The 14,927-nt window shown below is 41.2% G+C and overlaps 1 protein-coding gene across 20 annotated transcripts in view; it reads right to left on the bottom strand.

The window, feature by feature from the left end:
* The window catches only part of LOC139570845 (dual E2 ubiquitin-conjugating enzyme/E3 ubiquitin-protein ligase BIRC6-like), a 138,207-nt gene that overhangs the window by 117,872 nt on the left and 5,408 nt on the right, over positions 1-14,927 (bottom strand). For all 20 annotated transcript variants that reach the window (XM_071393100.1, XM_071393106.1, XM_071393113.1 and 17 more), the window contains exon 3: positions 7,413-7,550. In XM_071393100.1, coding sequence (XP_071249201.1) covers positions 7,413-7,550 — 138 coding nt within the window. The remainder of the gene's footprint in view (positions 1-7,412; positions 7,551-14,927) is intronic.

The raw sequence follows: 14,927 nt of genomic DNA, 5'->3' as shown, positions 1-14,927 counted from the left end.
ATAAATTAAGCGTAGAGTGTTGTAAAAATTCAATTATTTTTGTAAATCCTTTATTACAGCAAAGACTAAAAACAGTCACATGCATTTGTAAATGCAATTACCGAAATGGAATGGTCAATTTATATAGTTTAAGCTAATTATTCAATGGTCGCTTTGTTATTTTAATTTAAAATGATTGCATTTCACATCATTAATGACTCGTATGCTGTGTGATGACATGAACTAATTAATGACTGACACAGTAGCCTATATAAGTATTGACATATATGCCTAAATAAGTTACGGTATTTAGACTAAAAGAGGATGTGCTCTTAGGCCTACAGTTTGATGGTGGTTATACAAGGCTGCTATACTAAGCCTACTAATGCAATTACTTATTATAATGATAATAACAAAAAGGAGATCAAGAAAGAGGGTTATTATTATTATGGATGCATGATATATCGGTGAACATAACGGAATCGGACGATATTAGCTAAAAATACCAACATCGGCCCGATGTCTAGTTTAGCGCCGATGTGAAAACCCAATGTCAAAGCTGACGTGCTTTATCTATATAACGTAGGTACATGACGTAATTGCGCCACGAAAAAGTTTGCGCTACACGTGCAACACAGCATTCCTAAACGAGCCCACAATGTCTACTGTGTGGCTCGAGCAGTCAAGCCGAGTAGTCAAGCCGAGCAGTCATTTGAAAGAGTAATAACATTTCAGCGAGACAACTCAAAAGGCGACATCCATTAATGCCAAGATAATGGAATTCCTTGCCCTTGACAATCAACCGTTCTCTGTCGTGGGTGATGTTGACTTTCGCGACTGGTCGAGCACCGGTACACACTACCAAGTGCGCTATTTTTCAGATGTTGCCCTACCGGAGTTACACAGTAATAGCGTCACTGCTATTAGCTTCCCGACTGACATTTGGACCAGCGATATCAGCCCCATGAGCATGCCGAGTCTGACAGCACAGTTGGTTGACGAGGATTTTGTACTGAGGAAAGTAGTATTGCATGCTCATGAATGTGCTGGTTGTCATACCGCTGCTGCCATTTCAACGGCATTTGAGAACATGTTTGAAACATGAACACACTAGCTAGCTCCATTCGAACTGACTCGATAAATAAACTCATCAACCGCGCCTGCAGCAGACGCGATACCCTCTGTCATGGCATTGAAACACCTGCTCAACCAAACTGCCGACAGGCTGTGAACAGGCAATTGGGTGGCATTCTCACTTTACTGTGTCGTACTTAGCATCGAGCATGGTTGCAAGGACCACTACGTCGATGCAGACAAGAAACAGGGTTTACGCGAAATGTTACATACACAGCTGGACAAGATGGAAATGGACATAGTGACCGTGCGCACCGAGGAAGAGAGGCCACGGACAGACAGAGCTGAAACTTCACCGCTTGACATGCATGATGAAATCCTGGTTGAGAATGAAACGACTGAACAAATGAACGAAACAGCATAGCAAGTAAGTGAAAGAAAGGTTTTGATTATGTTTTACTGGTAATGGGGACATGTAAATGCCAAAAACAACGCTGGACCAAGTGTGCGCTGCCCTATGGGACTCCCAATCACAGCCGAATGTGACAACGTGCCTGGATTGGAACCAGAGACTGTAGTAACGCCTCTTGCACTGAGATGCAGTGCCTTAGACCGCTGCGTCCGTGTGTGTTAACTATTTAACTGTACTAGAATGTTGAAAAGGACACTTAAATTGTAAATATCTGTATCGTTTTTTTGGGGGCAAGGAAAATAACGGATATCGGCCAAAAATGTCATATCAGTGCATCACTATATATATAAATGTGACAATTTGGAAGAGTGTAAACACTAAATAAATTCGAATCCATTTTTGGCCGCTGTTCTAATGAAAAAATGTATTAGAGCATAGCAAATATAAAAACAGCAGCCGAATGACGTGGTTGCATGAGGCTTGGAGTTCATGGAATCAGTAGGCTATTAAACAAATACTGAAACAGGCAACACAAGCAGGATCTGTCTTATTTCTCATGATACAGTACATATGGATGATTTATAAAGCCAGGCACATTTAACAGTTAGGCTTTTGATTATATACCTACTTAAGTTGTGGTTCCCTCTCGCCTCACTTTTCTTAGACAATAAGACAAGGGCTGTTTTCGCATCTCTTCATTCTGCTGCTGCCTCCGCATTGTTCTCAACACCAACATGCTGGTTAACTTTGCTATTATGCACATAGCAACAAGGTGTAGGACAAGGCGCCAATCACAGAACACGGATGTTTCAGAACCGTGGACAGCAACGGCTATATTTTTTGGTTTGTTTGCTACTTCTCAACTAACGAAATCTTGATCGACCAACAGCCTATCGACCCTCACAAATTTAACATTTTTTAAATAAAGCAGCATACCACCCTGCATACCACTGCTGGCTTGCTTCTGAAGCTAAGCAGGGTTGGTCCTGGTCAGTCCCTGGATGGGAGACCAGGTGCTGCTGGAAGTGGTGTTGGAGGGCCAGTAGGAGGCACTCTTTCCTCTGGTCTAAACAAAGATCCCAATGCCCCAGGGCAGTGATTGGGGACACTGCTCTGTGTAGGGTGCCGTCTTTCGGATGGGACGTTAAACGGGTGTCCTGACTCTCTGAGGTCATTAAAGATCCCATGGCACTTATCGTAAGAGTAGGGGTGTTAACCCTGGTGTCCTGGCTAAATTCCCAAACTGGCCCTCAACCATCACGGTCACCTAATAATCCCCAGGTTACAATTGGCTCATTCATCCCCCTCCTCTCCCCTGTAACTATTCCCCAGGTCGTTGCTGCAAATGAGAACGTGTTCTCAGTCAACTTACCTGGTAAAATAACGGTAAAAAAATAAATAAAAAAGAATCAACCAGTCAACTGAATGGGGTTAGCTCTAGAGTGAGAGCATAATCTCTCTACATAAAAAGTGTCAAAAAATCTTTGGAGCATGACCATAAGGGCGGATGTTGTTCTGCATGGCAGGAACACAACGTCATACAAGGGTAAGGCAGAGGACAATGCTGAGACGGAAGTGCATTCATATACTTCAAGATATTCTACAGATGTTGCATTTGAGACATTGAGCATCACACTTTGGGAAACCTTTAAATTTTAGTAATTTTGCAAACGATCTTACCCAGTATTACTAACAGTAGCAATTCGGGTTAAGTGCCTTGCGCTATTGAGTAGCTTGGATGAAGGGTGCACAGAGGTGCCCAGAGTAAACGGCCTGCTCCTCAGTCATAGTTGCTAATATATGCATATTATTATTAGTATTGGGTAGAAAACACTCTGAAGTTTCTAAAACTGTTTGAATTATGTCTGTGAGTATAACAGAACTCATATGGCAGGCAAAAACCTGAGAAGAAATCCAACCAGGAAGTGAGAAATCTGAGGTTGGTCGATTTTCAACTCATCGCCTATTGACTGGCAGAGAGCCAGGTCCTGGTCACGCGCATTCCACATGATATCGACTTGCGTTCCATTACTTCTATAGACACAAAGGAATTCTCCGGTTGGAACGTTATTGAATATTTATGATAACATCCTAAAGATTGATTATATACATAGTTTGACGAGTTTATTTGACCTGTAATATAACTTTTTAAAGTTTTCGTCCGACGTTCGGCTGGACCTGCACGAGCGTTTGGATTTGTGTACTAAACGTGCTAACAAAAGTAGCTACTTGGACATAAATGATGGACATTACCGAACATTTCTTGTGGAAGTGGGAGCCCTGGGAGTGCATTCCGACGAAGATCAGCAAAGGTAAGTGAAGATTTATAATGCTTTTTATGAGTTTTGTTGACTGCACAATTTGGCAGGTAACTGTATGGCTTCCTTTTGTGGCTGAACGCTGTTCTCAGATTATTGAATATTGTGCTTTTGCCGTAAAGATGTTTGAAATCTGACACAGCGGTTGCATTAAGAACAAGTGTATCTTTAATTCTATGTAAAGCATGTATCTTTCATCAAAGTTTATGATGAGTATTTATGTTATTTGACGTGGCTCTCTGCAATTTCTACGGATATTTTGGAGGCATTTCTGAACATGGCGCCAATGTAAACTGAGGTTTTTGGATATAAATATGAACTTAATCGAACAAAACATATATGTATAGTGTAACATGAAGTCCTATGAGTGTCATCTGATGAAGATCAAAGGTTAGTGATTCATTTTATCTCTATTTCTGCTTTTTATGACTCCTGTCTTTGGCTGGAAAAATAGCTGTGTTTTTCTGTGATTTTGCGGTGACCTAACATAATCGTTTGTGGTGCTTTTGCTGTAAAGCCTATTTGAAATCGGACACTTTGGTGGGATTAACAACAAGATTACCTTTAAAATGGTATAAGATACATGTATGTTTGAGGAATTTCAATTATGAGATTTCTGTTGTTTGAATTTGGCGCCCTGCACTTTCACTGGCTGTTGTCATATCATCCCGTTAACAGGATTGCAGCCATAAGCTGTTAAGCCTCACAACCTAGCCCAGCCAGTTAAGTTATTTTACATAGGTCTAGCCTCCGAAGAAAGACTCCAATTAAGCCCTCTTGTTGTTTGTAAAGTCAAATTAAAATTAAGTTGAAATTAATTGCTCGACTGGTGTAGGTTCTCCATCTGTTGGTGTGCAACACTTGCATAACAAGCTATATTTTCAGCAACAGCCACTGTTCTCCTCCTATTGATTGCGCTGCGGTTGCTGCCAGTTGTTTTTTTAATTGAACCTTTATTTAACTAGGCAAGTCAGGTAAGAACAAATTCTTATTTACAATGATGGCCTACCACGGCCAAACCCGGATGACGCTGGGCCAATTGTGCGCCGCCTTATGGCACTCCCAATCACGGTCGGCTGTGATACAGCCTGAATTCGAACCAGGGACTGTAGTAAAGCCTCTGGCACCGAGATGCAGTGCCACTTGGGAGGTATGACATACATACAAACATATACAGTTGAAGTCGGAACTTTGCATACACTTAACTTTTCATTAAAACTAGTTTTTCAACCACTCCACACATTTCTTGTTAACAAACTATAGTTTTGGCAAGTCGGTTAGGACATCTACTTTGTGCATGACACAAGTCATTTTTCCAACAATTGTTTACAGACAGTTTATTTCACTGTATCACAATTCCAGTGGGTCAGAAGTTTACATACACTAAGTTGACTGTGTCTTTAAACAGCTTGGAGAATTCCATAAAATGATGTCATGGCTTTAGAAGCTTCTGATAAATGATGTCAATTGGAGGTGTATCTGTGGATGTATTTCAAGGCCTACCTTCAAACTCAGTGCCTCTTTGCTTGACATCATGGGAAAATCAAAAGACAATCAGCCAAGACCTCAGAAAAAAAATTGTGAGCCTCCACAAGTCTGGTTCATCCATGGGAGCAATTTCCAAACGCCTAAAGGTAACACGTTCATCTGTATAAACAATAGTACGCAAGTATAAACACCATGGGACCACGCAGCCATCATACCGCTCAGGAAGGAGACACGTTCTGTCTCCTAGAGATGAACGTACTTCGTTGCAAAAAGTGCAAATCAACCCCAGAACAACAGCAAAGGACCTTGTGAAAATGTTGGAGGAAACAGGTACAAAAGTATCTATATCCACAGTAAAACGAGTCCTATATCGACATAACCTGAAAAGCCGCTCAGGAAGGAAGACGCCACTGCTCCAAAACCGGCATAAAAAAGCCAGACTACGGTTTGCAACTGCACATGGGGACAAAGATTGAGAAATGTCCTCTGGTCTGATGAAACAAAAATAGAACTGTTGGCCAAAATTACCATTGTTATGTTTGGAGTAAAAAGGGGGAGGCTTGCAAGCCAAAGAACACCATCCCAATCGTGAAGCACGGGGGTGGCAGCATCATGTGGTGGGGGTGCTTTGCTGCAGGAGGGACTGGTGCACTTCACAAAATAGATGGCATCATGATGTAGGAAAATGATGTGTATATATTGAAGCAATATCTCAAGACATCAGTCAGGAAGTTAAAGCTTGGTCGCAAATGGGTCTTTCAAATGGACAATAACCCCAAGCATACTTCCAAAGTTGTGGCAAAATGGCTTAAAGACAACAAAGTCAAGGTATTGGAGTGGCCATCACAAAGCCCTGACCTCAATCGTATAGAAAATTTGTGGGTAGAACTGAAAAAGCGTGTGCGAGCAAGGAGGCCTAAAAACCTGACTCAGTTACACCAGCTCTGTCAGGAGGAATGGGCCAAAATTCACCCAACTTATTGTGGGAAGCTTGTGGAAGGCTCCCCGAAACGTTTGACCCAAGTTAAATCATTTAAAGGCAATGCTACCAAATACTAATTGAGTGTATGTAAACTTCTGACCCACTGGGAATGTGATGAAAGAAATAAAAACTGAATGAATAATCCTCTACTATTCTAACATTTCACATTCTTCAAATAAACTAAAACAGGGAATTTTTACTAGGATTAAATGTCAGGAATTTCGAAAAACTGAGTTTAAATGCATTTGGCTAAGGTGTATGTAAACTTCCGACTTCAACTGTATACATACACACATTATTATATATATTTTTCTGAGAACATTAACTGTGTGTAGGTAGAAGTGGAAAGATGGGGGGGTTCAAACCTATTTTCTCCACAACAAGTCAATATGATGGAAACGTCTTGTGGGAAAATGCTTATATTGCTTTTACGCAGATTTTTATATATTTTTTTTATGTTCACGAGAATCTGTCGCCAAATTAGATGAAAGCTGATCGGGTGACATGAAGCGAGTGGGCGGAGAAATACAGCTTCACTATCCATTCAGAGCAGCAGAATCAACGTAGGCTTACAGCTTGCCATTCTCTTTACAGACAGTTGAGTTATTTAGACCATGTAGAACCGAATGACTGACATGAGAAAGATGCGTGTCGGTAGCCGAAAGTTACTTTTTCCAGTTACGGATCATAAAAAAAAATTACTCTGATCATAATCGTATCCAGAAGATTGCCCATATTCGTTATGACAACCGTTTTGTCCAACTACTCAACACACCCCTATTGCTAACAAAGATGTTAATCTCGGTCACATGAAATGGCTCACATCAAGTGTGTCTTTCAGAACAGTGTTATCCCACAAAATGCATTTTGGAAATTATATATTACATTGTCTGCTTCATTACAGTAGTTGCATGTTCAATAATATGAGAGGATAGGCTTGTTATTGTCCCGTCTTTTAAGCTATTAAAATATAATGTACCCATGCACGGTATTTTATGTTGGGCACGTCATTTTACTGTTTGGAACTAATTTAACCATTTGTTAACTGGTTAATGGGGGTTGGTTAGTCGGCAGCAACATTTATCAAAATGTGCATCCTTTGTTAGTAGGAAAGTTGTGATCCAGTTCGCACCCTCCCAGAGCGCTGAGTGTGACTCACCTTGGCCACTTTGTGATTGGCTGCAGTCTCATGTGAGGTATTCTTCAGTCCTTCTTTGAGTTGAGTGATGAAGATGTCATAGCCTTCCGTGTTGGACACATCTACCTTCTCCAGGCAGGCCGAGAGCATCTGCTGAGCCTGCAGGGAACACACACACAGATCCACACTCACCATAGGACAGAGATACAATAATTGGTTTACTGATGGAACCAAAACCTTTTTACACAAGATCGTATGCCATTTGTTAACACTGACAAAAATGCAGGGGGGGGGGGTCGCAATTTGCTTTCAGAAATAAGCATTTTCAAAACGCAGACAATCCAAAAATCTGTTTCTCAAACCATTTCACCTGCATTTTATATTGAGAGTCAACAAGGTGTCGAAAGCATTCCACAGGGACGCTAGCCCATGTTGACTCCTATGCTCCCCACAGTTGTGTCAAGTTGGCTGGATGTCCTTTGGGTGGTGGACCGTTCTTGATACACAGAGGAAACTGTTGAGCGTGAAAAACCCAGCAGCGTTGCAGTTCTTGATACACAAACCGGTACGCCTACTACCATACCCCATTCAAAGGCACTGACATATTGCCTTACCCATTCACCCTCTGAATGGCACAGATTCACAAGCTATTCCTCAACTGGATTTAACAAGTGACATCAATGTAGGATCATAGCTTTCACTTGGATTCACCTGGTCAGTCTCATGGAAAGAGCAGGTGTAATTTTCATCAGGGGACAGAGAAGTGCAACGCTATTTGGCTATCAGCCACACAAGTAAATTATACTGAACTAAAATAAAACGCAACCATTTCAAAGACTTTACTGAGTTACAATTCATATAAGGAAATCAATCAGTTTAAATAAATTCATTAGGCCCTCCCTAATCTATGGATTTCACATGACCGAGAATACATATATGCATCTGTTGGTCACAGATAGCTTTTAAAAAAGGTAGGTGCGTGGATCAGAAAACCAGTCAGTATCTGGTGTGACAACCCTTTGCCTCATGCAGCGCAACATCTCCTTCGCATAGAGTTGATCAGGCTGTTGATTGTGGCCTGTGGGATGTTGTCCCACTCCTCTTCAATGTCTATATGAAGTTTCTGGATATTGGCACTAACTGGAACACGTGGCAAGTCAAATTCAAGGATTTGAGTACTTCTTCAAGCACTAAAATGTATTTTCAAGGACCATCAATTTGTAATAGTTACTATTATGCAATTGTTTCTAGTTGCAAGCAGATGGCAGTATATTGCCACAAAAAACAACTTACTATTCATCACTACCAAAGTTCTACTCAATAATACATGTTTCACTACATACATGAGTGGTAAGTCAGTACTGATGATGACCGATGTCCTTATATGAACTGTTACTCAGTAAAATCTTTGAAATTCTTGCATGTTGCGTTTATATTTTTGCTCAGTGTACATGACAATAATAATATGTTGTATTATCGTCATATTTCACCATTTTAGGTCCCACATGCTTTCAACACAACATGAAAGTTAATTCTGATGGCGTAAAAGGCCCTTAGTTGACTCAAATGTTGTATTCTATACCCATTTGAAGAGAAACAAGTTATTCATGTGTTTAATAAGATTAAAGACTCGGGGGACCCCATTTAAATTTTACGGAACCCCACATGGGTCCCGAACCCCAAGTTTGGGAACCACTGTATAACTAACCTCTCTCCCTGCTTGCTTCAATGCTTCCTCTCTGTATCACCTTTGCCTCAACTGCAGCCTGACTCACCCCTATCTGTCTCACTACTCACTGTAGAGAAAAGGTATTCTGTTATGAGAACATCTTGATTATAGCTAGCTTAATTAATGTCAGTCAACTTCTCCTGCTGAGGTCAGGCTCCGTTCAACATTAGGTCTAACTTCATCCTTCTAGCCAGCTAGTTATAGCTAGCTACTTGGCTAACAGCCAGAACCCTTGAGCTACCTAGCTAGCGCTAGACATCTGACTGAAATATCAGCGATTTTTAAAAAGTTGTACACTCAAAATACGCTGTCAGGGACATCTCTGCCACTTGCCTCTGTGGGTCTGGGCTGAGGTAGTTAATTTCACCTCTCGGTTTGTCGTGGGCGGAGTTCCTCGTTAGACAGAGTGGTGAGTGAATGCGCTGCTAACAAGGCAAATCCGGGGGAGCAGGCGAACATAACGAGCATACATGAATCCACTCGTTCGCAGAGGTAGGTGCGATTAGGTCTCAGATCAAGATGCCTTCTGATCATTGTCCAATGCTGAGAATGCAATAAGTGGGTAAATAATTTAAAGAGGCAAGTTAGCGCAATTTCACAAATAAAACGGTGCGTCAACGGCGTTTAACCTCTACTACATCCCTTAATGGGTCTGGCATAACCATTCATAAACATTAACATCCAGCCAGGCAGCTTTGAATCTATATTTCCCCAGCATTTTTACTATCGATGTGACGTTTGGTGCCTAATCAGTCAGTTCTGTACCAGAGAGAGGCAGTGTGGGTGGAATGAGCGAGCTTGCTTGGCAACCAAAGCTTGTGGAATTGTGTACAGATCCTTGCGACATGGGGCTGTGCATTATGCAGAAACATGAGGTGATGGCTGCGGATGAATGGCAAGACAATGGGCATCAGGATCTCATCGCGGTGTCTCTTGCATTTATCGATGACAATTTAAATGCACAGTGTTGTTTGTCCATAGCTTATGCCTGCCCATACCATAACCCCACGGAGCACTCCGTTCACAACAATGACATCAGCAAACCGCTCGCCCACACAACGCCATACACGTGGGTCTGCGGTTGAGAGGCCCGGTTGGACGTACTGCCAAATTCTCTAAAACGACATTAGAGGCAGCTTATGGTAGAGAAATTAACATTACATTCTCTGGCAACAGCTCTGGTGGACATACCTGCATGTCAAGTGCATGCTCCCTCAAAAGGAGCGTGCACAACAGCAAAGGACCTTGTGAAGATGCTGGAGGAAACAGGTAGTAAAGTATCTATATCCACAGTAAAACAAGTCCTATATCAACATAACCTGAAAGGCTGCTCAGCAAGGAAGAAGCCAACCGCTATTAAAAACCAAACTACGGTTTGTAACTGCACATGGGGGGGATCGAACTTTTTGGAGAAATGTCCTCTAGTCTGATGAAACAAAAATAGAACTGTTTGGCCATAATGACCATCGTTATGTTTGGAGGAAAAAGGGGGAGGCTTGCAAGCCAAAGAAGACCATATCAACCGTGAAGCACCGGGGTGGCAGCATCATGTTGTGGGGGTGCTTTGCTGCAGGAGGGACTGGTGCACTTCACAAAATAGATGGCATCATGATGTAGGAAAATGATGTGGATATATTGAAGCAACATCAAGACATCAGGAAGTTGAATCTTGGTCAGAAATGGGTCTTCCAAATGGACAATGACCCCAAGCATACTTCCAAAGTTGTGGCAAAATGGCTTAAAGACAACAAAGTCAAGGTATTGGAGTGGCCATCACAAAGCCCTGACCTCAATCCAATAGAAAATTTGTAGGCAGAACTGAAAAAGCGTGTGCGAGCAAGGAGGCCTAAAAACCTGACTCAGTTACACCAGCTCTGTCAGGAGGAATGGGCCAAAATTCACCCAACTTATTGTGGGAAGCTTGTGGAAGGTTACCTGAAACATTTGACTCAAGTTAAACAATGTAAAGGCAATGCTACCAAATACTAATTGAGTGTATGTACATTTCTGACCACTGGGAATGTGATGAAAGAAATAAAAGCTGAAATAAATCATTCTCTCTACTATTATTCTGACATTTCACATTCTTAAAATAAAGTGGTGATCATCACTGACCTAGGACAGGGAATTTTTACTACGGTTAAATGTCAGGAATTGTGAAACTGAGTTTAAATGTATTTGGCTAAGGTGTATGTAAACTTCCGACTTCAACTGTATATTTCATCCGAGTGGAGAAGTGCAACTGAAGCACAAAATTACTCCTTTTACATTCATAATTTGGAGCGAAACCTGACAGAAGCAGAGCAGATTTTACAATGAGAAGCTATTTAGATTTGTGTTTACAACATGCAGCAAGGGTTTATGCGTTTTTAAGCAGAAAGGGAAAGACACTCGCTGTGTTTTGTAAATGCAGATCTAAATGGCTTCTTCCCGCAAATCGCATAAATCATTCACAAATGTGTTAGATTAAAAAAAGTTCTTAAAAAATGTGTCCTGTAAAATGTAAAACTAGAAATAAGAGTGACTTTCCAGAGTATCATCTAGTAACAGAATTATCCACAGATAGCTGGCATGAAGAGGCAGTCACTACTCATTAGGGAGAGCCGCCTTGGAGTGATTGGGCAGATCAGACGAGACAAAGCAGGCAGGCAGTAATAGACTGCTGCAGAAGAGGAGAGGAACAGCCTGGGCAGATCAATAATACTTGCAGCACAAAGTATACACAGCCACACCCACACCAGGAAGCCGCCGACAGTGGTTATTAAAGGCACAATCTATCATTTCAACCAGTCTGACCGTGCCATGTAACCACTGTCAAAGTCATAGACTGAGCTATGGATGCAAGAATTTAAATAGCATCTACCTGGCTCTTGTTCGTTGTAGCATATACTTATCATTTAACTTTTAATTTCATCTTCCATTGATTAGATGATCTCCTAACTTGGCTCTATGACTGTAATGGTGCTTTGTAGCAGACAACAAGCTACACACACACCACTCTGCACGTCGAGCAGTGGAGAACATACTATTAACTTTTTATCCAAAGCTCTGTCCATCGCCATTGTAAGCGACTGTGAAGTCAAAATGCTCCCAAACGGGAGATTTAAACGACGGAGGATCCTCCAATTCTGGCTTATCGATCCCACCACTCGCCAACGACAGAGTTCCTCAATTGCACCTCACAAAAGGATAGTTTGAAATTTGCCAGTTAAGATTATAATTGATTACGTGTACATAGGCTGCAGTTGATTTAAAGGAATAGCCCCCCAAAAAATAAAAACTCAGATTTACTGACAAGGCAATGGCATACATCGCAGTGTAGGCATAGCCTAAAGGCTTTGTGTTTTATTTATGTACTCATTCAGGTTCACAGTGCGGACCAAACCGAGGTCCTCATACTTTACAGTTTGGTATGAATACGTGTACCATTACAGCCCTAGTCACTACCCTGGTGTTACAAGCATAATGCTCTATCAATTGAGCTACAAAGAACCACCTACAAACTGAGCTACAAAAGGTCTTGGCTGTGAGGTACAACTAATCCTGGAATATAGGCTGTTTGTGCTCAGATCTATTAACCGCCTGTGGTGATGATTAAAACAACATCAGTCTCTGAGGAATGAGGGAGAAATGTCTCTGAATACATAGGACTGCCTACTGTCTGTGAGCAAACCACACTAGATAGCCCGTAATGATTTAAAGCAAAAAAAGTGAGACATGCGGCACATAAACAGCCAAAGGTCATAAAGCAAAGTAAGCCTTGCTTTGAAACCAACGGGATTGCAACAGTCAAGGGTTACAACAATCCATCTAGTACTGGGTCGGACCCCATTTTGCATCCAGAACAGTCTGAATTCTTCGGGCATGTTCCACAGGAATGTTGGTCCATGCTGACACGATGGCATCAAGCAGTTTCTGCAGATTGGATGGTGGTACATTCATGCTCGATAAACGCTAGACACTTTCACTTGGAACTGATTTCCTTGTGTTTTTACAGTCTTATGTCCAACAAAGAAAAAAAAAATTTGCTCAGAAAACTTGGGGGGCAAATAAAACCTACACGCTAGCCGCCAGTTGGGGAAATAGGGTTGGGTGAGGTCAACCTTTGTCCTATCGTGATTATGTACCCATAAAACATTTTGATATACGGTGCTATTGCTCACCCTCAGACTTTTCCTTTTAATAAAAATACAAAAATCACTGCAAAAACAGTTGGCTATTGAGCAAAATCGAATGATGCTGGACGAATCATTACCAAAGGTAATGTTGTTGAAAACCTGGCCAGAGGCCAATTGCAGGCAATGGCAAATATTTTCTAATATTCCTTTCTGGTGGAGCAGAACAGGTGTGTCTGTCTGTGGCACGCACATGATGGAGCAATAACTGATGAGGAACGGGCTGTCAACCATAGTGAGCTAGGTTATAGGCCTACATCAAGGGCTGGACATAAACAGTCTACCGTCTTCAGAACTGGATAATAATTCCTTTATTTGAATTCTAAAATAATAAAAAGGTGTGATTGAGAATAGCCTATGCTATAGACTTTCATTCTGGTTATTTTTTAAAGCCACAACAACTTTAGGACAATGCCTTCGTAGGCTAAAATATTTGGGAAATAAGCTACTGTTTATAATTTTAACTTGTCTTGAAGCTTTGATGATAGGGCTAGCAGGAGGAGGAGAATAGGTTATTGACCTTTTGGTTTTCAACCTCACATTGAGGGATTTCCCGGCCGGCATGGACAATTTTTTTCATAGTAAGCTTCAATTTGATTAAAATTGTCATTCGATTTTTCAATAGGCTATTGAATGTTCACTCATTATTAGTCCTCTGGCTACCTTACTTTTTTAGACTATTTAAATAAGTGAGATGGAACTCTTACATTCATTGTTTGATCGGGAGAAAGCCATGCATAAAACGATAGCCTTCAGTCATATTCAAAGCCTAACGAATTGAGAAAGAAGTGACGAGCATACAATTTTTAAAACAGACAACATAGTTAAGGAGTGTCCTTTATTTAAAATATATTTTAGTCTAAAACCTAATGCCCATACATCCGACAGAGAGAAACAATATTTTCTAACTGGACATTTGGCGGTGATTTTGTGTAATTTTCTGCTGCGTCTGGCCTACATCCCTCTCCCGCGTTCTGTGGGTTATATAACATTTATTGAAATAGGCAATAAAATAGGAATAGGCAAATTATCCAGAATGTCACTTGTGTGCTGCCCTGCTGTGCGTTCAGACGCAGCTTTTTACTGTGTGGCGCCAGTCAAGTTCAAATAAGCTAAACCATTGTCTGTCACATCACAATGTCGTCACCATCGACGATGGTGGTCAATCATCGTGGATAAAAGATGCTATTGTAATATTGCCAAACCGTACTCTGAAATTATCATTTTTGTCTGTGCATCCCTTTCAGGAAAAGGTTGGAATAACACAATGGGGTCAACAGCAATTTTCTGTAGGCTATATTGACTAATTACAGGGGGAAATGCTGTGTTCAAATAGTTCAATTTAGAAAGTTTGTGTAACCAGGTGATACAAATACCATAGGTAAGAGATAAAGGACATGAAACAAGGATGAGTGCCATCAATAATCTTGACGTAGCAGGGTTTTTTTTTTTTTTACACAAGTCTGTGGCACTTGCACAGGCCAAGCATTGTCATTCTTATTCAGACATAAATGCATGGGAGTGGTGGATTCTCCACGGTTAGCATGTGTGTTCGCTCACGGTGGACCAGTCTTTCTACATTTCTAAGCAGGTCTGTCGAAGGGATTGTGTGATCTTGAAGCTAGGTAGACA

This window comes from Salvelinus alpinus, chromosome 3, assembly GCF_045679555.1.
Source record: "Salvelinus alpinus chromosome 3, SLU_Salpinus.1, whole genome shotgun sequence".
NCBI lineage: Eukaryota > Metazoa > Chordata > Actinopteri > Salmoniformes > Salmonidae > Salvelinus > Salvelinus alpinus.
The sequence above is the reverse complement of the archived record's forward strand: the minus strand, read 5'-3'. Positions and strand labels throughout refer to the sequence as shown.